The sequence below is a fragment of the Osmerus mordax genome, chromosome 9, assembly GCF_038355195.1.
Source record: "Osmerus mordax isolate fOsmMor3 chromosome 9, fOsmMor3.pri, whole genome shotgun sequence".
In the NCBI taxonomy this organism is placed as follows: Eukaryota; Metazoa; Chordata; class Actinopteri; order Osmeriformes; family Osmeridae; genus Osmerus; species Osmerus mordax.
In genome coordinates, this window is record NC_090058.1 from 12699852 (window position 1) to 12727505 (window position 27654).

Below are 27654 nucleotides of genomic sequence, written 5' to 3' on the forward strand. Positions count from 1 at the left end.
TTTCTGCTTTCGCTCTTTCACGACCCACTCCCTCACCTATTGATACAATCATTTGTCATAAAACATTCAGTGGCCATCATAGAAAATGATCTTAAGAAAGTAGCCTTCAAGACCAGTTGAAGTGTAGAGGACACGTGGACAATAGATATCAAAATTAAATGATATGAGAATCCAGCCAATGTTCTATTGTTGCGATAAATCCCTGCAAATTCCATTCCCACGTCATCATGCAGCTGGAACTGAGATTTCAGCGCGTTTAGCGCTTCTTATATCTTCGCTCGTTAATTATTCGTGCGTTGTCATTTTTAATGCGATTTATTTATTTATTTAACAAATTATTAACTTAGGCTCTAGCCCGTGACGCGAGGCGAATGGATTACTGTCAGGGAGCTGAGACGTCCAGGTACTACGCTCCAGAAAATGCGCAGCTTCTAAGACGTGCTTGTATTGCACGATGCCCCACATTGAGCTGACTAAAGGTGATCGTGGAGCCGCGCTCACTGCTTATTCTTATAAGATCTTCAGCCGACCAACACAGACAGCCTGCTTGATGCGAATCTGCTCCGGACGCTGCTGTGTTTGCTGAAATGCTTGACTTAGCTGGAAGGGATGGAATCTGCCTAGAATATTGATAGCCTACGGTTTGGCTAATGCATGCATCCCCGCGACCTCTTGCGCCAGCTTAGACACCTCAGGTGAAGCGCGAACACCCTTTTCCTTACCAAGTGTCAGCATATTTCTTTTAGAAAGCGTGTCTTTGATGCAAATATTCTTTCATGTCAGTAAATATACGCGCATGCGTTGTTCTGGAAATAATTCGGAAGCCTGTGACTAAGTTGCATTCTTGAAATCTTAGCTCAAAGTCATCTCTCTGATCAAAGTTAGGCATGTGGACGTCTTTAGACCGCGGACGCTGGGGGTTATGTTGTCTATCCCTCATGGTGACCATGGTCTGCGGTGCTCAAAGGTGAGTGAATGAAATGCTATTTCAGTCTCCCCCTGAGTCGGCAGGTTTGATGAAGATTATAAATCAATGTTATATTTTCTCTTAGCGCCAACGAGCCAAGCAACATGTCATATGTTAAAGCGACAGTGGACAAACTCCTTAAGGGATATGACATTCGACTGAGGCCTGATTTTGGAGGTAAGCGATTCTTAGAGGGTGAAGCATATCCAATTTTGGAACATACTGGATTAGCCCACAATGAAATGCACACTGACAGAGTCTATATGTATATGTTCAATACATGTAATTAAAGGTGCCCCGGTGGACGTTGGCATGAGCATAGATATTGCCAGTATCGACATGGTGTCGGAAGTCAACATGGTGAGTAGCCAATATCATTATTTTCTTTTGGCAACACACGTCCCTCGTGCAAAGGCTTTTTGGAAAGTGTGAGAACATGAAACATGTAACAGTGCATGAATGATTGTGTCTGCATATCCATTTTATTATAGCCAATAGTTTACATGCCGATTGTGCATTTTCGTTTATGATTGTTGTAAGGAAAAAGTGATTCATTGCGTCTCGGTGTCCGTTAGAGATCCGCAATGTGTCGAATATAATCCATATGCATAAAGTTCCCTGTGGTGTCAGAACCAGTAAAGACAGAGAATTAAGGGTGGTGGTGGGAGGGAGGGGTGTAAGGGGGGGGGGGGGGGGCACGTTGGCGCTGCACATGGATTTTGCCACTTTAGATATTCCACACACGCACCTTTACCTACAGAACTGCGAGGTGTCACCATAGTGTGCGCGCTGAAAATTGTAGAATTGACGACAATAACACTTCAACACTGCTTGGGTGTAGGCTTTCTCTGTTTTGGCCTTAATGCAGTAATTACATAACGCTGTCAGTGACTCAACAATAAGACCCAGAATTCTAAATGATGATGCTGAAATGGGTTGCTGGCATAAATGCAGCATTGCCAGTGTGCTAAAAAGATACTCTGTCTTACACACTGTTCAAACAGACATGCACTCATGCAGTTTCTCTGTGTGTGTGTTTGTGTGTGTGTGTTTGTGTGTGTGATTGAGTGAGTGAGTGAGTAAGTGAAAGAGAGGGAGAGAGATGGCCAACCTACAAGTTTCAATGGAAATATCAAATCTTTGTGAAACATTTATAAAATTCCTGTTTGACACGTGTTGATGATGTCAAAAAAGTATTTTAATGCAGTCTTAGTAAAACATTTTAACAATGCAATGATACTGTATCCCTCATAATACTTTTTATGTTTTATGATGGTGGCCATTTTGTTCTATATTCAGCCTTAGTTATAATAACATTGAGGGATTGGAATTGATATGACTAAAGTCATAACATAACTGACTAAAGTCTTTCAGACTAATGTAAATTTCCTAGGAATTTTACCAACATCTTGTCCTAGATTACTGAATTAAAAACAATTGGAGTCCATAAAACTGATATCTCTGTGTGAAGTACTGTAAGCCAGATCATTTTAATGTTTATGTATTGACAGGAAGATGAGCATGACTCAAAGGAAACGGTAGGTTAGCTTTATAGGTTGTTCTTGGGGAATGTAATCAAACATAACATTTAAATTGTTGTCACAGGCCAGAATAAAGTCTTTACATTAATTACAGTCATACATATGCTTTTTTCCACACGATATACTACATTTGTCAAGTAAATGTAGTTTGCAGAGTCAATGATGTGCTGTCATTGTGAAACCAAGGTTATGAAATGTTTATTAGGCTGGATTTCTGCAGATAAAATCTCCCCTGGGGAAAATGGAAGGTGCAGTTTTCTCAGAGTCAAGGCCACATGGCTTCTGATTGGATAGTGTTTAGAAGCCTGCTTGGATGGCTCATTGATTGGGCCTTTGTGGCCTCTGCCTGTTCTTGCATTTGAATGTGTATGGGAGGATAGGGAGGGGTTTGTATGCCCATTTTTATGATAAAGGTCTTTGGAAAAAACCTTGGAGACTTGTGGACTGGCCATTAGAACAGTCTCATACTGTATATTTTGCAATATACATGGCATGTTAAAACTAAAAAAGAATGGCGATTGTAGCTGATTGTGCTGAATTGAATGATTAATATTACAAATACAATTATCGATGGCATAAGTAGCACAGGGATTAGGTGTTAGGACTGAACCTGATTTGACATCTGAAAAACTGCTGAATCCATGTGTGTTTGCCTGCCATATTCTTTGTCCGGAAAGGTTATAGTTTAGTCTGATAAACACTTACATTTACATTTAGTCATTTAGCAGACGCTCTTATCCAGAGCGACTTACAGTAAGTACAGGGACATTCCCTCCGACACAACGTCATTTTGCACGGCCGGGAATCGAACTGGCAACCTTCAGATTACGAGCCCGATTCCCTAACCATTTTGTGAGCATCTGCCTTCCTCTTGTTTTGTTCTGTCTCTTCTAAATGAAGTACTGAACCTCGTCTACCCCCAAGTTACCTCTCACACGGCCTTGAAAGCTCCCCACAGGAAGTTTACTTTGAGGTCAGATGATGTGCTATTACTGATACAGCCATAGGACATCTGACAGCACTGGTTGGTCAGACAAGCTTCCAAACACGTCAGTGAACTTCCTTTGAAAAGATAGGACCCATTGAAAACGTTACATTCCTTTATGCAACCTGATGGACCCCACCAAATTGCTGTTTGAAGTAGCAAACCTTATTGATATTGTACACGAAGGACACCTCTTTACGTTTTACAACTGCCTCTTTTTTGATGTTTACAGCAGTAAAATATATATTTGTGCACGATTTTCTCTATGGACTTGTCTTTGGAAGTAACCTTTTATGTTTGTAATGCTTGTACTGACGTGAGATGAGCTTTGGAGTTATGGTGATGAATGTACTTCAGTCATACAACATAGGGCCTTTATTAAGACCTTTTTCTTTGCAACTGTTGTCACAAGACCTCATATCACATGGCTTTTGTTACAGCACTGCAGTTCATTCTGCTTAACTATCCCTGACAGATGCCCCTATTTACCTTTCATCCACACTGAGAAGTGGAACGAACAGCATTGAGGTGTGACCTGTTAGGATGTTATAATGCTGTATAACCTTTAAATGATTATTCGGATTGTACCCTTGTTCAAGTCTACATAGCAAAACCCCAACAATTTATGAATGGAAAGATATTGTCTATATGTTATCTAACATCCTACCTTTGCATTACCCTGTGGTATAGTTAAATAAGCATTCCTAACACAAGGCAAGATTTAATACTATCCACCAACATCTTTCCCAGAGGAGCACCTTCTTTGAAAGTTATTCCACAAATGAAATGACCTTGTGATGACATTGACTCACGCTGAAACGTATGAACTGCTTGCTAACCTGGCTGTATATCAAAAGGATTACAGATATTTCAGATCATTGTTTGGCTCTCGCCGGCCTCAGTCATTTGACATGCTGTGCTGTCAAAGGCAACTGCCTGGTGAAATAGACGACACTGATGCGACATGAGCTGGAGGAGGCTTGCAGAGAGGTCGGATGGGTCCGTAGTCTCCTATTCTCCCTCTCCTTCCCTGTTGAGTCATTGGCTGTGGCAACATTTCTGCCTGAGTGATGCTGAACAGTCATTGGAAAAGGGTTACTGCATGTGTTGTCCCAGATGTGCATGTCCCAGATGTGTTGTTGGATATGATGACTGTGCTCAGTGTAATTTATGGTTGCCCGAGTGATAAAGGAATTCGACTTTGTAAATCAATCGGTCAACCTATTCATGTCTGAGAAAGGACAACAAGAAACACAGACGACTCATACATGGCTTGATTGCAAATGTAGTAAGGGTAAACTGACTAAATATACGGTACCTCATTTGGTATGTCTCTTATGCCATCTGTTTAATCTGTACATCAGTTACATTTAATTAAGTGTTAAAATGTGGTCTGATGTGGTAGGTCGTTCACGTGGGATTCCTTGAATTCTGCAGCATGTGCTGTGTTCTGTGCTCTACTTTAAGATGGCTCAAATAGCAGGTCATTTTACCCTTGTGGCTGGTTTGAGAAACTGTAATAAATTGGCTTCTTCTCTCTCTCTCTCTCTCTCTCTCTCTCTCTCTCTCTCTCTCTCTCTCTCTCTCTCTCTCTCTCTCTCTCTCTCTCTCTGTCACTGTCACTGTCACTGTCTCTGACTTTTCTTACTTAACTTTCTATCTCTCTAGTCCCACTGCTTTTTAAATTATTTTTGTACTCCCCCACCACAATCTTTCATCTGTCACCAGATGTGAGCTAATCTCACACTGCAGATAGTAACTATGTTGCATATTAAAGGCTTGCTTTCATATTTCTGAGGTATGTTTATGTGTGCAATAGCATATTTCATTATCATGGGAAATACAATGACATTTCCTTGATTCTTGTGAATCATCCAGGTCCATGGACATTTTAGTTGAAAACATTTGCTGTTTTTCAGGGTTATGGTGTGTGAGCAAAAATGTCCTTGCATGCATGTTTTTGTATTTTAGGTGGAACACAGTTATAACTTGCCATTTGGGCAATGCAAGTGGTTTTATTCTGTTAGATGCCCACAAATAATTTATAGTTGTGTAGTGTAGTATAGCATAGCATTTACAGAATCCTCATTACATGAATTACAGTTTACTATTGGGATTGTATTTGTAAGTCACCCAGCGTCTGCAAGGATGCCTCACAGCATCTCCTGTCATGTAAGTATCCTTGTGTCTTCTTCTGTATAGAGTGCTTTATGAAGCCCTCATAGCACCTTGTGGTCAGAAGTTATTGATTGGTCTGGGAGATTGATGTGTCCGGTACGTCCTTAGGATGAGGATTTATGTGAGGCTCTGCCGATAGCAGTTCATCAGTGGTAAAAGATCAAAATGTCATGGAGGGTTCTTGGTTCAAACAGCTCATTTAAACTAGACACTGATCTGGCATCCAAACACTAGAACAGTTGGGGGCTTGTTACCTTTTCTTGTAGACAACATGTTACATTTCATAATGAAACTATTTTGACACTAGTCCATGGAAGACTGGACATGATAAAGCATTGTAGCTTACTGACATTTTAATTACTGACATACTGTTTTAACTAACGAGCTGGGTGAGGTATTAGGTACAGTATTATTTTGCGTCAGTACAGATTTTTGAACTAGTGAACTCAGCTCTAGAATTTTGTTTGGAATAATATCCAGTTTAACTGCAGGATTTACAAACCAAATAAACCATTATCTGTCCCCTCTAACTACACGGTTACCATTGTGAGATACAAAGTCAATGAATTGCTGCCAAATTGAGTAATGACTCAAAGTATCTTTGACTCAGTCAGATACTGTTCTTACACATTTCATGGTTGCTACATTTAAGTTGGGGTGGGGTCTCAGGGATATGTATGCAGAGGGCAAAGTGATATTTCTCCCCAGGCAAAACTTCCGCAGCAATGGAGCTACTTCCTTCTTTTCTTTGTGCTCCTTCACCATTAATGGCTTGTCATAATGGCGACAAAGAGATGAGTGGGGACAATCTTATGCTTAGAGCATTTAGAAATGAATTTATAGCACTCACTACTCTATCTGAAGCATATTCCAGTTGTGTAAGTCCTATGTAACATGTTTGCCTGTCCCATTGGTTCATCTAATTATAAAGGCAGGAATGTCTGTGTGCCCAAGGACATGCAATGTCGAGTGTGAAGTCGTTTGGATGAGCGGTTAGCGAGAAATAAATATCAACTTCTCATCCACTGCTGCGGCCACATGGCGCTAAGCGATCCTTGGAGCCACGGACCTCACAAGAAAAAATACAACCATGTTGAGCTGGAGCATGGATGACTTTCACGAACTAGAGAAGAAACGTTTGTGTCAATGTTGCGTGTGAACGTATGGAAGAAAACTTTTGCACATTAGAAACAGCACTGATTATGTTAGAGAAAATGTGCAAGCCAGTGTTTATATTCCATAGGGGGACTGGCCATTTTAACAGACATTTGAGTATTGTGTAACTGTGTAACTGTGTAACTCCATCCAAGCACTCAGGGTACTAGACCCATTAGAGATGAGGTTAATGGACCCACAACTGATCAGATGTCCGACAGAATTTCCTATAAGGAAGATCACCGGGTCTGGCTCAGCCCACGGAGCAGTAGCATGAGCTTCAGAATCAAATATGAGGCTCCCAACAGTACTGAATGGCAGAGGGCATTGAGGGTTTATTCTTCAAGTAATCATCCTTCCTTGACCATTGATAGGTCTCCAATTGGATTCTAAAAAGAAAGTCAGGGAGGACAAAAAGAAATAAATGCATCCCCCTCCACTGTGTTTCTCTTACATTTGCACTAGAAAATCTCGAGTTACATTGAATTGTCACTTTCTGTTCAAACTGTCTGTGACTGCATGCAGGAGTTGGCATGGAAACAAGACCAGGGATGAATAAGGTTGGTGTATTTTTGAGGACACAGGACGAGGAGTAGCAAGAATGGAAACTTTGCTGCATTAAGTCTTTTGGTCAACTTCATCAGGAATTCAAATGAATTCCTTTGCTATTGAAATATGTTTGACCCCACATCGGTGGGTCAGCCAAATACAACTCAATGCATATTGTAGAAGACACTTTTTGTAATCAATAGGTGTCCAGACCACTAAAAATGCAGCTTTGTCTTAGGCCTGCATATTGATGATGATATAGTACAGCATATACAAAACTCAAACTGAGCCTGACTTGTCTTACAGTTGTGGACCAAAGATAGATTAAAGAAATTAAGGAATAATTCAATATTTTTCAGATCATGTTAATCTTTTTGTATGAGCTTACCACACAAATAAATACAAAATATGTGAGAATTTGCCTCAATCAGACAAGAATCAACAAACTTGGCTTCTTCAATTACATTAATCAGGAGCTTCAGTGAATACATAACTATTTTCTACATCTGCAGCATGTTTCAGTATGAGACCTATGTACAATGTCCGCCATAGAACAACAATTTTAGAGTTAAAGTTTGAGACTGAAAGGAGAAAAAAGTTTTGGTAAAAAGTTTTAAGAGCTGATTCACAGTTTCTTTGTTTCTGTACAATGATAATTACAACAGTACCCAAGCCTAAACAATCCAAGATGAATGACCCTTAAACGTAGGTATAGCATAGCTACACTAACCAGCTATACCTCATTTGAGTTCATAAAACCGGTAATACTGGAGAAGAAACAGCCGTGCTCGATACTAGAAAATTGATCAGATAGATGATCGTTTGGCTGTGGTGAGGACTGCAGGTCAGATGCCTTGTATACTAAGAGAGAGTGAATGTAAGCTTTTACAGTGTATGACTCGTAGCGCATGAATTACATTTGAGGCTTAGCAACAAATCATGGTATGTTCATGAGACCAAAGTGGTGAGGCAAAGGTAAGGCCAGCTCGTTCCTTTCTGGCATTGAGAGTGTGAGTGAGCTGAAAGTTTCATATGTGTACCTATGATACTGTAGGGTCCCATGTGTATGTCAATATGTGAAAATAAATAAGTATGTTGGTACTTTATTGATCTCAAATAAAAAAGAGCCCTTGAAGTCCAGATGAAATAGTAATCTAATGATGCTTGATAATGTACAGAGCTTCCGCAATGCCTTTTGCTGGTATTATACTCTTTCAGTACTAGTGTCTCTCTCACTCTCTCTCTCTCTTTACATATATATATATATATATATGTGTATTATAAACATCTGCAGAAGTTTAACTAGGCTGGGAGGACTGGGCTGTTATCCTCCCCCCTCCTCACCCTGTGATGTCTTAGTGGCTGCACCCGTCGATGGCTATGGGGAAGAATTAGGTCAGGATGAAGCACACTGCAGAGGGGGATAGCAGCAGAGGGGGATAGCATAGGGCTGTACGTGCGTAGGAGCCCACGTTGCAGTTGGCCTCGGCACGCTGCAGTAAAATATGAAAAGAGGAATAGGGCGTAGCACTCGTTTACTGAGCATTTATTGAGTGCCTGTTAAACATCCACGCAGGAAACCGAAGGGGAAAAAGACAAACTTGCCATGTGCATCGCCTGTCCTTGTTTTATGCGTCTTGCTCTCTCTCTCTCTCTCTCTCTCTCTCTCTCTCTCTCTCTCTCTCTCTCTCTCTCTCTCTCTCTCTCTCTCCTTCCCTTCTGCTGTAGTGCAGCTCATATGCATAACAGCATTCCGCTCACGTCTCGCCCGTTTCTTGTGCTGTGGAAATGCTGAGGTGCCAGAGTAATGATGGGAAAGCGGACGTCGGGGGGAACAGCTGTTTCTAATAATAGGCTCCAAGGAAAGTGTTCATCCCCAATAAGGCAGGGCTGCAACATCCCCCCCCCTTCTACCTTCTTCTTTTTCCTCCTTCTCTCTGTTTAGTCTTTATGAAGCAGCAGTTGTCTTGCTGAAAGTTATGTGATTGTGCTTACTAGCTGTTCGTGGGTAGCTAATCCTATTCGCCCATTGGTTTATGCATACCTTAGAGAGAAGGTGGTATCTATATTTTTCAGGTTTCTGTAATCACTCTTTTATTGTGTACGTGAGTCGCATACTGTACAATATAGTGGAGTCATGTGTTTCTATACAAGCTTCAGGTTTTCCTATACATCTATAGACGATTTATATAGCAGTATCCATTTATTTTACAGCATGTTAGATGCTGACAGTAGGTCTTTAAACATTGTTTGTAGATTTTGCAGTTAAGTACCCAGTAAAGTATGTGCAGCTGTATGTGTATGTGTCAGAGATACTAAAAGATGGGTATACAAGGTTTTTGGTTTAAAGTATTGAATATTCAAGAATTCGATTTGTACTGTTGTTTGTATCAATTTCTTGGCTTGCATGTTTGAACATTTAGCTTACCAAAACTGCTGCAAATGGGAAAGGTTGTGGTAAAGTATACAAAAAGACCTGACTCATGTGGACTGTACGTCAAAGTTCATTACATTTGTGCCTGGATAAATGTGTTATCCCCTCATATGTGAATATAAGAACATTTTTTGGTAATGTTTGGCTGGGCCTTTTTCTGAAAGTGTATTTCCCTCAAGCATGCTTTGAAAGGCCTGAATAAGCATATTCGCAAACTGCAAGGAAAGCTGGAAAGCTGGACAGCTGTGAGAGGAATCTTAACTGTAGCTTTGCAACTCAGATTAGACTGATTGGACTAGAGTGATGACACTATCCCAGTCAGGCCCTTTGAGAAGGTTACCAGTGGTTACCAGCAGTCAAGTGAAGCATTTTGAAGTGCAGTTCATCAAAAAGCCTGCAAGGCTTTTCAGAAGGCTGATGTAAATGATAGCCTTACATTTTGTTCTATCTTGTGTTTTGTTTGTCCCTGCTTGTTTCCCAACCACAAGTCTTCAGATTGTAAAAATATGCTACATTGCTGTTGTTTGAATCCAACCACAGAAACAGATCAGAAAGAAAGGAATAAATAAAATGGCTATTGTAAACTGCCCAAGAAACTCCGCATTTCACATCATATGTCAAATTTAGAAAAGTAATTCCTACATAAATCATCATTTAACACTTTTTTGTACAATTAGCACAATTGATATTCTTAAAACCACTTTTTTGATTGTAATGTATAAAACAAATGTATCTGAAAATATATCTTTGATATATGAAGAATGGTTTGAATGTTAAACATAGTTAGCACAATGTTTAAACACTGTATTGTGTGTTCATACCACACATTTCTAGTGTGTCATGTTGGTTCTACTTCAGGCTCTAACTAAGCTCCCCATTTTTTGTAAACAACCTTGGGTGTTCTTGAGGAGCTCCCGCACCTTGAAAATCAATTGTGACTTAATGATCAGCCATGTTATTGTTATTCCACAACCATGTCTCCCTTCCTTGCGTCAATATACAAACCAATCCCTATGCACGGGAAGTTACTCCATAATAGTAGACAGTGTGTTTATGGACCTGCCAAAAAGACATGTCCTCGCATTATATCTAGTGTAGATCATTCCTTATCACTCATGATTTGTACTTTTCACAAATCAGTGGCGTATCAAAGCTTACCAACAACCCAAATGGTGAACCTATCCATTTAACCTCTGTGAATCTCATCATCCACCAGTCCCATACTCTCTCTTAAATGGCTAGCCGGTTATTGATGGAAAATCTTGATTCTCACAGTTCTGTTATGTAGTAGCTTTTTGTATTTCTGTTGTGGCTTTTGCAAAATGTTGACACTTCTCGGCTGCCGTTCTTCGGGTCTAATAACAAGTCATTTTCTAACCTTTCTACCTCCCCCTGTAGGCTGACAATTGTAGCTACACCCATCACACATAGCATCTTCTCTCCAAGCGAGAACCTTCAAATTAAGTGTGTGATATCTGTTGTCTCAGTTGCCTATTTCTTTCTCAATTCCCCTCTCTAGCTACGGTAATAATAACATTCAGTTATTATTGGTTTATTTATATTAAAAAAATATATAATTGAGTAACTACTAATACTAGTTATACCAACCTTCTAATAAAGGAAATCAAATTCACAAGATGATAATCAAATCCAATAGCAGTTGGTGAAAGAGCCCTTTGACTGAACATCTTTAGCACAGATGTTATGTCATTAACACCATGCTGTTTTGCATCTCTATGAATACACACCAAATTATTTAACAGAGAATCCAGGGCATGAGAGGGGGCAAACGTTCAGTGTGAGGAGTCAATTTGCTGACACAAGCAAAAGAGGAAAGGAGACATCTGCAGGGCCGGACTGACTGCGTGACTGAAGTGACCGTAAGGCAGGGGAAGAAGGTAGCTCAGTCTCTCCATGGAGTAACAGACTATTTGCTGTGCTTAATAAGTACTGACGTTGTTCAACATAATCCCACTCAGCAGTGTGTAGCCTTATTGCAGAGTCTGTGGTTGTGCCAAGGTATAAAAAAAAAAAAGAAGGTGCACACTATTGGAAACATGAATCATTGGATACACATACACATAGTGGTGTATCTTGGAAATTTAGCTGCAACGGGATACTGAATGCTATTGTCACGTAACAAACTCTATTGTCACAATTTACCTAGAAGTCAGTGGGACTGTGTGCAGTATGAATGTGGATAATTGATTGGGTTGGTAAAGGTGTGTCATTCAATCAGATTTCTCTGAATTAATGAACGTGCACAAGGTGAATAGTCAAATGTACATATCTTAATGTCAAAGCTGCCATCTGCAATGAATTAGCATGAAGGTTAATCATGGCCCATGTCCATGATGTACTGGTGATAATTGTAGCCAATAACCTTCCACCTAGACCTACTGAAAAAAACATGCACTTGAAGTAATGTATTTTTCTTAGTTAGTTAGCCAGTTTTTCATCAGTAAAATAGTCATGGATTTTCTTTATCGCACTGACATAAATAACATTGTTTCTGTCAGACGCCTGTTTCCGGCTCGCTATATCCATATTGTTTTGTCTCGCGAGAGCGAGACCGGCAGCAAAACCAGCAGCAATTTCTTTTTTGAAAATGTTGAAATGCTTATCCAAACAACGTCAAATGCGGCACTGAACTCCGATGGATTATAAAAAGAATACCTGCGAAATATGAGCTTTGTAGAGTGCCCGGTTCTCGAGATACTCGTTGGAAATAAAAATTTGTACACACACATACAGATTTCTTTCCTCTTCTCTCGCTTCACACAGTAAATACATACAATATTCATACTTATACAAACTATTGACCAAAAAAAGCACGACACAGGCGAAAAAATACACACTCTTACTAGAAGTTCAACTCAAAATGATGTGCATGTACACAAACAGTAAATAGCTGGAATGACAGATGGCACCATGTGTACTATCTTCTCTTCCATCTCCCATAGGACTACACCATCACCATGTATTTCCAGCAGTCTTGGAGAGACAAGCGCTTGTCTTACACAGGCATTCCGCTCAACCTAACTCTGGACAACAGGGTGGCGGATCAACTCTGGGTCCCTGACACTTACTTCATCAACGACAAGAAGTCCTTTGTCCATGGTGTAACAGTGAAGAACCGCATGATCCGACTGCATCCTGATGGAACTGTGCTTTACGGTCTCCGGTGAGTGTGATTGGATTGTTTGTTTGTTTAATGAGAGGGAGTGTGCGTGTCTGTGACTGTGCTTGCCATTAAAATCACAAATGTTTGTCCTGTACTCAGCTGAGTGACATTTGGTCCAACTGTGATTGTAACTGATACAATATATTCAGATGACTATCGCTTTACTCAGGTGAGTTCCTTAACTGTCTGTCTATCATCATTTATTTGTTGGGGAAAAATGCAAAGGTCAACTCTCAACTCTTGGTTTCAATAGCATTCTTGGGGAGGAGACTCTTATTCCTCAAAGCCTTTTCTTCAAACATCCGGCATTGCGCTTTCTCCTTCACTTCAGAAGTGTTACAGGGAGACCCAGGTGGTAAATCATTTATGGAGCTCTGCTCCCCTGCAGTCCGGAGCACGCCGAGCCGATCGTCCTGTGCAGTGTCTACCTTCTGATTCTGCAGTAATGTGCAGCCATGTTGCAAAGAGTTGTGAGTTATTAAAGAGAACTGAAGGGCAGTCACTGTAAATAATGTAGCTTTGGAATTTAAAGAGATTCAGCATTGTTGGTGGTGTGTGTGTGTGTGTGTGTGGGGGGGGTGATGATGACAGTTTTAAACTAAGATACTCTCTTCTCTTTTTCAAGCTTTGGAATCATTTGAAGTGGGTTTGCCTGTGAAATCAGTTCTTTTTTTTCTTCTTCTAAAACTTATCCAAGAGGGATACCAGGTTTTGAAGTATTTGTTATAGTCAGCGTCACTACATCAAGAGAATAAAACATCAACACATTATTTTAGAGATACACATCAGAATATGTCCTTTAAATTACCTATTTATTCATTATGAATTTAAACATTACAGGCTATCGGGTGATATTGAGTCAGACCAGCTAATTGTTTCAAGGGCAGTATTGTTAGACTTTACCGTATGCATGTCACTAATTTATGTAGTTTGCGTCTGTGTTAAAGAGTATGACATCATCAAGTGATCAGGTGAGTCAGAAACTGGCAGTTAAATGTTTTCCCTTACCATACGCGCTTCGCTTTGGGTGGCCACACATTGTGGCCACCCAAAGCGAGCCACTTAGCATTACCAGGGAGAATCTGGGGCGTGTTCCCATGTAGGTCTAAAACCGGAGAAAACACATCTTGAAGTAAAGTTAGACACTAAATTTAGCCAAAACCCCTATTGTTTTTGCTTATTTTTTGGTGTGCATTTATTAAAAACATAATTACTATGAGTGTTTTAAAATGTTAGTAATTTATTTGATATATTACAAATCAACAAACATTTACATAAAATGATGACAAAGTAAGTAAGTAAGAGTCCCATTCTGATTGAAACAGACATGTAATGTTCTTGCTTCACGACCTACCTTGTGTGTCAGCTATGGGGGCATGTTGCGGCAACTGTATTAATCATATTCTGAAGCTTTCAAATGTTGCTGAACTCTGTTGTTTCCATGACGCAATCAAGCCGATGTGTGCACCTGTGTGTCTCTCCTTTACTCTGATGTATACTAGCCTGCCTCTTCCTGCCTCACGAGAAAACCCCAAAATAACTGGCATGTCACTGTGACAGCTTTTCACTTTCCACTGCCTCTCACACATTCTCACAGTTTCACATTGAGCTGGGATATTTCTTCCTCACTTGCTGCAGAATTATTATTCCCTCCGGACAATCACAAGTATTCAGACTGTGTCCTGCTGTCTACAGTGAGCTATATTTAGACTGCTCCAAATGACCTTACCAGTGACTGTTAAGTGCACGTCAAATGTTACCATCTGAATATCTAATTATATCACATACATATGGTATTTTGAATGGTCACTGCACACACTATTTAAAGTACTAGTTATGCTCTCTGCAGATTGATACAATCTGGCATGCCTTATTGAAAAAATAAGGAAATGAAAGAGGGGTGTTCCATTTTGACGGTGCTATTGCTGGGCCTTTGTAAATGTAGGGATTATTGGCCATTTAGGAATCAGCAATTTCCTATCTACAATAGGGAGCAATTGCGTACATATGTGTCTCATGCAATCTGCAAAGCTATAAGCTTTCTGTAAGCTTTCAAAGTGTGTATCGTACATGGAAATCTGAAAATCTTTGAAGGAGAAATGCATATTTGAATGTTCGCACCTCTTCAATCAAAAAGGAGAAAATTCCTTTGAAAGATTTGGAACTTTGTCCTACTTTCTACAGGCAGGTAATGGGTGAGAACAATAGCTGGTTAACTCCACCCCAACCATTTGGACAGGGCATCCTCTGGAAGTGGCCATAAATCCCATGTTGGCATATGGAAGGTAGTGTGAGGCCTACCAGCCCTCTGAGGTTTTTGTATTGAAGTCAATTTTGCCAAAGGCGGATGGAGGCTTAATGTCCTCCGGCTGATTCATGGTGCTACCACAGATAATGCTGTTGAGTTTCTGTAGACTTTCATTGCAAAACAGTGTATTGTTTAATACATTTTCATATTAATATCATATATTTCGTATAGTTTTATATAAAGATGTTTTACTTTTTAAATGTTCCACAATTTTTATTTTATGAAATGTCCCTGAGGAGGATGGTCCTCCCCCGAGGAGCTTCCACTGATGTAGACACCCATACTGACAAGTTGCTGTCCTGATGCCCCTATTTTTACTCCATCTGCTCTCTCTGCACCTGGTTTATAATTCATTCCATCCTCTCTTAATGCATTTGGTGTGTCTTAGACATGGGTCTACAGCCACAGAATATTCAGCTGTGTAAGATTAAATGAATATTCATGTGTATGGGCTTTTTATTTCTCAACATTGTAGTGGTTAAAATGGACAGATCCTTGTGGTATCACTGGACATTTCTCCAGGAAATTGGGCTACGGTCAGCAAGATTAGTTTTCAATACAAAATACAAGAATACGAATTATATAAAGACTGGGTGTGCCATGTGGTTCATAATGGACCTGTCTATGCTAACACTAATGCTAGTCAATTGTATGAAAATTGTGTGGGGAACACAAACCTAGGTGAAATAAGGAGAATCTGTACTCAATCCTTTTAAAAATAAATAGTAAAATTGCATTTATAAAATATCAACTACATATTATCCATACAAATTATTATTATAATAGTATGGCATAATTCAGTATGGCAGGAGTCAGCACTGCTCATCTGGCTGTATCTGCACAGTAAAGTGATACAAAAATCTGCTTCTAAGTGACAGTATGCTCAGAAAACACATATTTGTAAATTGAAATGTTGTCCAGCATGTCAGTATACTCATTTGATGATGCCTAGCAAAGCAATGGAAATCAAATCCTTGTAGTCTTTACACAGCGCTAAGTCGTAATGTTTGTGTAGCCTAAACATCAAATTGTAACATTACAGAATCAGGCAAACTTTTTCTCATTGATTCTGGGGGTGTGGAGTCTGGTCACCTTTTGTACTTTTCGCTTTGAACTTTCTTGCTTGAGGCAATCTTTCGAATCCACTTGTCTTTAATTAGTTTGTCCTAGAAAGCTGTGCACTTTATAGTCCTATTTAACGAAAACCGCGCATCCAAGCAATACACCTACTGCATTTCAACTTCATACAGTGTCACATGAGATCAGTTGTTCAAGCGCTTCATGAAGCTCAGCTAAAATCTGTGTAGCTTATAGTGCAGCTCAATACTATGTATAATGCCAGCTCAACATGGCTGAAAGGGATCCATCTTTGGCTGAAACTGGCATCAAATCTTTTTTGGGGGATCTAGAATCGCTTATCCAAACAACGTCAAATGTGGCACCACACATCTTTTTGTTCCAAAATGGACACCTGCAAAATTACAACTTTGCACACTGCCCGGTTCCTGAGCTAATCGTCAAACAATCATTGCCCTGATATCCCACTATAAAATGTGCACAGACACAGAGATTTCTCACATTTTAGTATAGATTCATATCATTTATGGGGATAGCTCAGTAGAAGAGCATTTTGACAGCAGATCGAGAGGTTGCGGGTTCAATTCAAAATTACAACTTTGCACACTGCCCGGTTCCTGAGCTAATCGTCAAACAATCATTGCCCTGAAATCCCACTATAAAATGTGCACAGACACAGAGATTTCTCACATTTTAGTATAGATTCATATCATTTATGGGGATAGCTCAGCAGAAGAGCATTTTGACAGCAGATCAAGAGGTTGCAGGTTCAATTTCCCCCCCCCCCCATGATACTTTGGATAGAAGCGTTGACTAAATAAATATAATTAGACAGCCCTGTGCCGTCTGCACTGTCCAGCCCCGAGAGCCCTGCGTAGTCCTTGCTGCTGCCTCCGTCCTGTCTCCAGTGGTCCGCCATCTCCTTGTCTCTGCATGGGCAGCCTGGGTCGCCCTCCGGACCTGTCCCGTCACTTGGCCCTGCCTCCCAGTCGGCCCCATGGAAGTTGGGGGTTGGGCGTCGGGAGCTGCCTGTGGAGCGGGGGATACTGCAACGCCCCACCTCCCCGAATCCCTAGGCTCATGTTTGTTGTGCTCCTGTGTCTTTTTCGGTTTGGGCTTCGTTGTAATTAGTCGACTGTTGGGTTTTTGTTCATTAGTGAGAAGTGTTGGCACCTGTGTCTTGTTTTGTTGGGTGTAATTTGGTTGTCAATGTTATTACGTTCCTGTCATAGACAGTAGTCACCGTTATCCTTATCTAGTCCAGTCTGTCTTGTCTACACTTTGCAATAATGAAACCTCTGCATTTGGGTCCACCTCTCTGCCTGCATCAGTCTGCAAGCATACTCACCGTGACAAATGCACTCCCTCTTGTGTGATATTGCTTAAATATTACGTTTTAATGTCTTCACAACATCAAACTTGCTAGATCCAAGTACACAGGGTCAAAAGTTCAAATCTTTCTCAGTTTCTCAATCTACACTACATCGCCTCGCAAGTTACTTGTTTGTTCGGTATCTTACCACTAGTTGGCTCCATCTGCTATGGCTGTTATTTTTAAACATCAGCACTGATGTAACTGTCTGTTACACCAACTGAGCACCAGCCAAACCCCATGGCAAACATCACATACATTGCTGCTTGTAGTTTTTACAGTTTCTTGTAATGGTCTTGCAATATTTGGGAGATCTTTTTCATTGATGCTAAAACAAACTGCAGTGCTTACATTCATTTACATTTAGCAGACGCTCTTATCCAGAGCGACTTACAGTAAGTACAGGGCCATTCCCCCTGAGGCAAGTAGGGTGAAGTGCCTTGCCCAATGACGCAACGTTATTTTGCACAGCAAGGAATCGAACCGGCAACCTTCTGATTACTAGCCCAATTCCCTAACCGCTCAGCCACCTGAGCTCACCAAATCTTACTTGCAAATTGTAGCAATTTTCCTTTTTCTCTGCCCATCCTTCTCTCTGTTTACATTTTTTTTTATTATGCCCGGCCTCTTAATCTTCCTAAACTTTTCACTTTTCTATCTTTCAGGATCACTACTACGGCAGCCTGCATGATGGACCTGCGTAGATACCCCCTGGATGAGCAAAACTGCACCCTGGAGATTGAAAGCTGTGAGTGGCAATGTGTGTGTGTGTGTGTGTGATATTGTCACTGGTGAGACTTGTCCAAAGCTATCCCCATTATAAGAGTTAAGAACATGTTAATATTTATGTCATGGCAACGTATGACGTATATATATGAATATATATACATCATCATATATTAATATACGATGATGTATTTACACATGTAAATGGAACTGAGTTGTTCTAAAATGTTTTTTTTCTCATCATTTTCTTTTCTTTTGATATACAGTGCATACACATTTTTTGATACAGCTTATTCATACGGAAAATGAAAAGAATCTGTTTCCATATGTTGATAATGATGTCATCACTAAAAGTCCTTAACACTTTATTACACTATACATACAATGAGAGAGAACATTCCTGAAAGTCTGCAAAATTGAAAACAAAATAAATGAAAAAAAATGGAGTGTACTAATGCCAACTGGCATTTCCTGTTCAATCAAACTCAGTTTAAGTTCTTCAGTTTAATTATAAATGCTATGTTCATGCATAGTTACATTATCACACAGCTCACAAAGATGCAAACCCTGGGCTTTTTGGGTAGGTTTACCTACGGTGCACTGTAATCTGTACTTCAGAAGAAAACATCAATTTAATCAGAAATTCTAACTGGACTCAGTTAAATGTGACACACGCTGGTAAATTGGTCCACATGTCAATCTTTAGGCAATCTTTAAATTGGGCTAAGACGCCAAAAAAAGTTGAAGTGTGGAAGAAATCACTCAATATAATAATTTTAGGATCACTGAATACTCAGCAAAATAGCCTTCTTAAACCTTGTGTTATCTTCAGGTCATTGTGACCCTTCAGTCATTGTGACCCCACCGTCGTGTTGCGACAACTTTACCTCATATAAAAATAAAGTGAAGTATTTTCTTTTAACCGTCGGGCTGTCTCAGACCCCCCACAGCGCGAAAGTTAAAAGAAAATGCTTTTTTTTTTGTCGCAACACAACGATGGTTCGTTGTGACCCGAAGGCAGCACGTTAAGGCATGTTTTCAAGTCATGTTTTGGGGGACTGATGAGGGTTGAGATTGATTAGCACATTTCACTTAGTTGGCTATTGTCACTTTGTGGGTGGTGGCTTGACTGAAACTAAGACGTGTTGTAGTAGCCTTGATCCTGTCTGTAAGTTTGTGCAATGTCGCTCATGCTAACTTCCTTCCTGGACTTTCCTTTGTCTCAGGAAAGACTCTCTTCTCGTGTTAACCAGAGGATAATTAGCCATTAGCTGATTTAGCTAACAAAGCCCGCAGCCTGGATCTTTCCTCCCCAAGCTATCTTTCTGGCAATCGTAGCACATCAACAGACAGCGCTGACTGGCATATTCGGAACTAGATCATGTCAGCCTTCTTTAAGACACATTTGAGACTAAAGTGACCACATTATCCTCACTATATTCTTCCCCCTCCTTTGAAATCCACTCCAATGAACATTAACATGGCTAACGTTAGTACTCACTACTTTCAAGCTAGCATGTTAGCCTGGTTGAAAACTACAGTAACACGTATTGAGTGCAGGGACAGAGTGTGCGCAGGTAGGTAGGTAGACAGACGACAGGTAGCCCATTCAATCATTAGTCTCTACCCCCCGGTAGTCAATTCATGTGTTTTGGAGGAGTGGTTTCGAAAGGAGGGGAGGGATATTTTGGTAATTTAAGATAAAATTGCAAGGTTTGCAAAACTTCCCTACCCTGCCATTAATAGCCACTGTTATTAACACATGTATCGCTGCCTGTAAGAAAACTCTATAATGGAAATCTAATAGACTTGTGTATCATGCATGATGGAAATTTAAAAATGTTAATGATTTACAGTACTGTCATCTGCCATGACATTTTATGTTTTGTACTTGGGTAAGTTTAATATCTATCTGTCCTGTTTAGGGACTGAGTGATCATCAAGCTATATGTTGGCAAGCATGTTCATGTTTTTCTGTTAGACTAGCTGCTAAACATGCAGAGGATTGACAGCCGTAAGCCTCCCTTCGCCAAACAGTTGGTAGCTATGTTAGCTAGCTAGCCTAGTGCAGTCGCAACGCCAATGTCCATATGGTTGGGGGTGGAGTTAACCAGCTATTGTTTCCACCCATTACCTGTCTGTGGGATCTGGGAAATATGAAAATGTTCAAAATATTTATAGGGGATTTTTGCTTGCTGATTTATGAGGTACCAACATTAAAACAAACATATCTTCTTCAAATATTCTCAGTTTGTAATGTACATGATTGATCCATAATTTGAAAGCTTACAATCTGAACTTTCAGGATTTGTAAAAAAAAAAAACGATAAAATGACCATGACCTACATGCGGACCAAAATACCAGAACGTGTCACAAGTAAGAACAACCAGCTGCACACAGCAGATTCTTATTGCTAAGGATAAATAAAAATAGAGCATGAAACCAAACCTCTTGCAATATATTTATATATTAAACAAAAGGCCAATAGCGATTTTAATGAAATATATTTAATTTATATTATTCACAGTAAATATGATTTATTTATGTATTTCGTTTTTGGTAGTAATGAAACAGTCCCTACTTCTCTTTGGGCCACAGGGGTTGCAGGGGCATGTTGTATGCCTGTGAGAACAACCTTATCCAAATGGCACGAATCAAACAATCAATGGCTCACAATGAACGGAAATCACAGTTGCCTTTTGGTAGGCAAAATAACTCTTCCTAAATATATTTGATTGGTTGACATCACTTGGTGAATTTAGCTGACTTTTCTTACATCATAATTTCCCACATTATTCTCCCACAGTCATTTTTCCAGTTGATATGATAACCACAGATCCTCTCATATTAATGAAAGTAAAGGAAAAGAAAAGAAAAAAGCTACTTATGGATCGCTCCAGTAGGGATACGTACTTAGCTAATTCCAACACAGCAGTTTCCTTCAGATAATCTGAAAAGTCTGAGGGGACAAAATCCTATCCTCTCCAATTAAATTTCTATAATACTGAGAGTTATGAGTTATTTATTTATATGAAATTGGTGCTCTTCTTATTGGTTACATTTTGTCAGAATGATAAATCAGAGATTCCAATGCCCACTTTTCATACATTTTGCTAATTTAGTCTGTCCATTCTACTGGCCTGTTTCTTTTTAGATTTCATTCTGATCTAGAATCAACTAAAGTATGATGCAATGCACATTCTCATAATTTATTTTGTGATATTACCTAAATGATCCGATTTAGGGCGTTATTTATAAAAACAACATTGGAGATGACAAATTATGATCAAATAGTAAACATGTTTTTCTTTCCGCAGATGGATACACAACTGATGACATTGAATTCTACTGGCAGGGTAGCAGATCAGTTACTGGGGTAGAGAACATCGAACTCCCCCAATTCGACATCATAGACTACCAAACCCTGTCTAAGAAAGCAGTATTTGCCACAGGTAATTTTAGAAGGATAAGTCATTTAACACTATTGGGGTTGATAAAAATGTATTAAGCAAATTATAAAAGGAAAGTTACATTTTAAACTGGACATTCCTGAAAAAAACCTTTTTGGAATAAATGCTTTATTGGAATTCCATTTAAGAAAAACCCCAAAAGAAAACATCCTTGATTGATTTATTAACCAAACAGATTCTATCTCCTTGCTGTTCTTTGTGTTTAAAATGTTATGTGTGGTGCTTCATCTCCCAGGTTCCTACCCCAGACTATCCCTGAGTTTTAAGTTGAAGAGGAACATTGGCTACTTCATACTACAAACCTACATGCCCTCCACTCTTATCACCATCTTGTCATGGGTCTCGTTCTGGATCAACTATGACGCCTCTGCGGCCAGAGTTGCATTGGGTAAATGTCTTGTACAAACTGTATTCTTGGATAATCATGATCTATGGTTCATTAGGTCTGTAGTCTATTATTTCAAGATTTTCAGTGGAATTAGTTCCTCAGTCCAGGGAAAAAAAACACATTTCACACTTCACTGATGTAGATACAATGTTCAGTAACAATTTACATCAACTATATATACATGACACATTAATTATACAGGTAAAACTCCAAAACCAAAGGAATTTTATATAATTTAAAGCAAATACCATGGCTGCATTTTAAAATGTTTTAGTTAACTAAGACTATGCAAATAAGACAGGTAGATGAGTCCATGGTAGAAGAGTAGTTGTTGATAGTTGTGTCATCTGCATCTGCTGGTGGAATCCTGCTTATCTACGAAATGTCAGTAAAAGCAACCAAAGCAAGCCGAGGGGACCAAATCATGTTATGAATGACTTTACTCTTTATGGCTTTATGACTCATACTGGATAAGTTATGGCATAACTACAGAATGCCTATAGCCGGGTAATGAATGCGTTATGTGTATATATAGTTCATGTAAATCATTACCATATGTTCTTACACACAGTGTCCAATGGAAGGTGATATGCAGCCTTCTAAGCATTGTACTCACTTTCACACACAATTCTCTAGAATAGGCTAGAGCATACTAACAAAGCCTCAATGTGTGTACTGTACACATTTTGAGCCTGTGGCAAATTGTATACTTCCCACAAGTATAGTACCATGAAGGGAATTGCCTTTGTGGTGGAGTGGGCACATTAGTGTAGCACTTAAGGACAATTAAATGTAAATGTCCCCCTGAGTAAATGTCCCCCTGTAGTGTCCCACAAAACATCAGAAGCACGGTGTGTCTTCAAACTGTGTCCATAAAGTGTCTTGACTTAAAGACACTTTGCTTCACTGACCCAAATGCAAACAAAACAGATGGGCAAACAAACACACTAACCCCTGAGCATGGAGTGTCCATCTGTTCTGGCAGTTTGTATACTGTGATCAGGGATATAACCTGAGTTTGGGTACCAGGTTATTTTCACACAAAAAATACATTTCAGGCAATTTATGTTTCTGTGTTTTGTAAAGAAACAAACATTTTTGTCTGTTTTGCGCATACAAATGCCTGTGAGATCCACATGGATATCCACTGTAAAATGTCCTCTACATGTCTCAAATGGATTTGTATATGAGTGACTGAGTAAAACGTATGTATTTTAGTGTGTATATGCTGTACTATATACCTCTGACGTGAGTCTCATGGTTTACTGAGTGTTTTGTATACCCAAAACGTATAACTACCCATACATGTACCCGTAATTTTGATGTTAAATAAATGAATAAAATAAAAATTATATATATTTCAGTGCGAATGCCAGGCTAACTAATCTGACATACTTCTAAGATTGTTGTCTGATTACGTACTCAGTCGTAACCTCCATCTACTGTAACGTTTACTATAACAGCAATCATTCACGTATACGTAAAAATGCTGAAGATCAAACTAGAAAGTCATATCTAATAACTTTATTAACACATTTCCTCTGTGAACCATTCATGAAATAGTGTTTCCTGATTTACAAAAGGGTAGACTTTTCTACATGTTTTCTAAGGCTGCACAATTTGCATGATTTTCAAGCTTGCTGTAGGTAAGTTCTTAGATTGAAACTGCTTGCACACTTTTATTTAGAATGTTGACAGAAAAAGAAATCAATTGCACGCAGTCACACAACAGTAATGCAGGCACATAACACATCTACTAATCATAGCTAATCAGCCTCAGAACAAAGCAGGTGTGCAGAAACCATTTCCCAGCAGTCGCTATATAGCTATCTCAGTTTTAAGTTTCAGGTGTTCATGTTGCTGTTTATATTTACTGTTATAAACATAGCTGCAGTTACCATTTATTACAAGCTACGTGGATAGGAATTGATTGTCCTTGATTCTGTAGTCATCCATAGCACTGCTACATACAAATGTGACGTGTAAAATTGATCCTATTTAGTGGCATTGTGGCACAATCTCCTAACTCTAACCTAAACCTTGAATCTTTTCCCGTGTTCTTCAGGTATAACCACTGTGCTGACTATGACCACAATCAACACCCACTTGAGAGAAACTTTACCCAAGATCCCCTACGTAAAGGCTATTGACATCTACTTGATGGGCTGTTTTGTCTTTGTCTTCCTTGCCCTGTTGGAGTATGCTTTTGTCAACTACATTTTCTTTGGACGTGGCCCTCATTTGCAGAAGAAGGTGGCTGAGAGAGCAGCTAAGACCAACAATGAAAACAAGAGCCAACTGGAGAGTAACAAAGTGCAAGTAAGTTAAGCATAGTTTAAGTGTGCATTTCAATGTGCCTCTATTCCACATTGGACAAGCCACTGCTGTTCTGCTCATTTCTCTGCTAAACTGGAGAGAAAGTTGACTAAACAAGTCTAAAATGATCTGAGGTTGCAAACCAGCCTCAGGCCCTTACTGCTACTGATCTTTGGCATACTTATACGAATCACAATAACAATTGTATCTCCTGGATGATTATTCAATGGAGTTTATTGGGTAATTAGTGAGGAGGAAAGAAAGTAAAAATGTTTTGCAGCAAACCTCGTTAGCTGGAGCATGATGATTTAAGGGCACAGGCCAGCAGTCTGATCTATGGAAGGGCCAGAGATCCTGGCCAAGTTGGCATTGCCAAAACTGGACCAATCATCATTGTATGTAAGGACTTTTATTTTGAAATTGGTTGCGGATTGAAAGTGGAATAAATGAACATATCGTCCTGATTAAGACAGACCAACATGCATGTGACATGAATACCATGAAAAAACTGCCATGAATGTCAAAACAACATTTGTAAAGTTATACATTTTTTATGATATTTTTATAACAGTGTGCCCCTAAATCAAGCGATATCAGTCATTACAAATTTAAAAACCTTTTTTTTAAGCTGCTTTTTTTAGCTAAATTGGCTTACTTTGCAGTTGGTGTGATTGTCATGTAATGTCATGTGTACTATATGATGCCATTGTGTATTGTGCCATTGACAGAGGTGGGCTGCATAAGCATTGGTTATTAGCCAAATATAATAAAAAGGATGAGAATAATTGTCCCTTCCTGTGTATAATAAATTAGGCAAACAGGGTGTACAATCTGTCACTAAACGATTGATGGTGCGTGGTGGTTATGTAACCTTATTATAATCATTTTTCCCTTGGTAATCTTGGACAGTTTATTAGTAAATATAGGAATATGCAATTGAGTATTGTAGCTTAAGCAAATAAAAGTTACACGCTACCGGTCCAAAGTTTTAGAACAACCCAATTTTACAGTTTTTATTAAATTCTTAGCAGTTCAAGTTCTATGACTAACCTGAAATGGTTACAAACGTATGTGGTAAATTACCAAAGGCTAGAACAAAGCTTTTGATTCCTTTTTTTAGGGAACAGTTAATACAGTTTCCTACACACCATCAAAAGGTATTTGGAAACTGGAGGACATGCTTGACAGGAAAATGTTGCGCAGACCCAAAGCCACAACAGAATCAGAAGAGATGTTTCAGTGTCAACGGCTTGTGTGATAAGCGGCTCACAGGACAACAGCATCAAGCACATCTTAACACTGTTTGAAGTTAGCAGTTTCAGTTTTAACTGTGAAAAGAAAACTATGATCTGCAGGTTTGATAGGTTGAGTGGCAGTAAGAAAGCCTTAGCTAAATGGCTAAATACAAAAAAAGAGTTTCTTCGGTGTGTGACACCAACAGTCAAACGTGGAGGAGGTAGCGTGATGGTCTGGGGCTCTTTTGCTGGATCAACGAGTTGGCAACTTAAGTGGCACCCTAAACCAAAGCGGCCACTACAGTATTTTGCAGCGCCATGCAACACCCTGTGTTATACATCTACAGTAGTTGGTCAAGGGTTTGTCAAGATAATAACCCCCAAAAATACCTCCAGGCTATGTCAGAACTACGTTATTGAGCAGTGGTGAATTTCAATGGTGAATGGTGATTACTCAATATTCATTAGTACCATTGGTGATTACTAAATGGTGAATATTCAAGTAGAACATGGATTTTCTTTCAGAAGAAAAGAATAAGATGGTAGGCTTCAAATAATGGAATGCACATCCAAACGTCTCCTGACTGAAACCGCAGAAAACTGGCTTGGGATGAACTGAACAGAAGGGTGAAAGCAATGCAACCTACAAGTGCAACACTTTCTGCAAGTGCAACAGTGTTGGGAAGAACTTTCCGAGCAATATTGGATTTGAATTGTAGAAAAACTAGCACATTTGTGGTTGGCTGTTAAATCTGCCATTAACATTTTGTTAAATTATTAATTAATTAATTAATTATTTACGTGCTATATTATATAATTTAAGAGTACTTGCGGACCTGGAATGGCGTACATTGTTATACAATCTGGAAAGATTGTGGTGTTTACTGGTAGTGTACATCTTTGCAAAATTATACAGAAATAATTGTAAAATACAATGGGCAATCTTACTGGAATATGATCTAATCTTTTAAAGCAGACTTGTTAGGGACCTCACTGTACTTTCATGTAGAATATTGCATCCATCTCTATGCTTTCTGTGAGTTCTGAAAAACATTGGCTTAATCATGGGCAAATTCAAGTATGCAAGTATGCAGTTGGCCAATCAACACAAACAAATAAATGTTTCCTCCTGTGCAGTGTGCATGCCCATTTGGTACAAGTGTATTTGGCCACACTTAATGCTCCCATTATTACCAAAACACAATTTGACGATAATTCTTGCATCCCCATTCTCCTCAGGTTGATGCCCATGGTAATATCCTCTTAACCAACATGGGCCTCCGCAACGAGATGGGAGGGCCTGAGATGATGGGGGCTCTCGGGGACCCCCGGGCTACTATGTTCTCCTACGACAGTGCCAGTATACAGTACCGCAAGCCTATGACCAGCAGGGACCTTTATAGTCGACCGGCCATCGACCGTCCCATCGGCCACAAGAAGGGGCGTTTGAGGAGGAGGGCTTCTCAGCTCAAAGTGAAGATCCCCGACCTGACAGATGTCAATGCTATTGACAAGTGGTCCCGCGTCATCTTCCCTATTGCTTTTACCTTCTTCAACCTGGTCTACTGGCTTTACTATGTCAACTAAGGTGGTACTAGACTGCCTATGCAGCTCTACAGCCTCTGGCACTTTCTTTAGCTAGCTAGGTCTTGTACAGCGAGGGCAAGGAAGGGGATTCATTCAGCCCGTTTGTATGACTTGAGTTAAGGAATGTGAGGCGTTGCGGATGTCTTTTCAGTGTAAATACAATTTAATATTATATATATAT

The 27654-nt window shown here is 39.6% G+C and overlaps 1 protein-coding gene across 2 annotated transcripts; it reads left to right on the forward strand.

Moving 5' to 3' along the window:
* The first annotated feature begins 887 nt into the window (after positions 1-887).
* On the forward strand, positions 888-27473 carry gabrb1 (gamma-aminobutyric acid type A receptor subunit beta1). Of its 2 annotated transcripts, none has more exons than XM_067242781.1 (9): positions 888-967; positions 1053-1144; positions 1260-1327; positions 12773-12993; positions 18416-18498; positions 21795-21929; positions 22183-22335; positions 24401-24654; positions 27126-27473. In XM_067242781.1, the coding sequence occupies exons 1-9, from the start codon at positions 888-890 to the stop codon at positions 27471-27473; spliced, it is 1434 nt and encodes a 477-aa protein (XP_067098882.1). The 2 variants fall into 2 exon arrangements, with proteins under 2 accessions (XP_067098882.1, XP_067098883.1); XM_067242782.1 differs by having other exon boundaries at positions 915-967; positions 24401-24648.
* The last annotated feature ends 181 nt before the right edge of the window (positions 27474-27654 follow it).

Coding starts and splice junctions, on each gene's coding strand:
- gabrb1 (XM_067242781.1), top strand. CDS start 888: ATGTGGACGTCTTTAGACCGCGGACGCTGGGGGTTATGTTGTCTATCC. Junction 968..1,052: donor ATGGTCTGCGGTGCTCAAAG/GTGAGTGAATGA, acceptor ATTTTCTCTTAG/CGCCAACGAGCCAAGCAACA. Junction 1,145..1,259: donor ACTGAGGCCTGATTTTGGAG/GTAAGCGATTCT, acceptor ATGTAATTAAAG/GTGCCCCGGTGGACGTTGGC.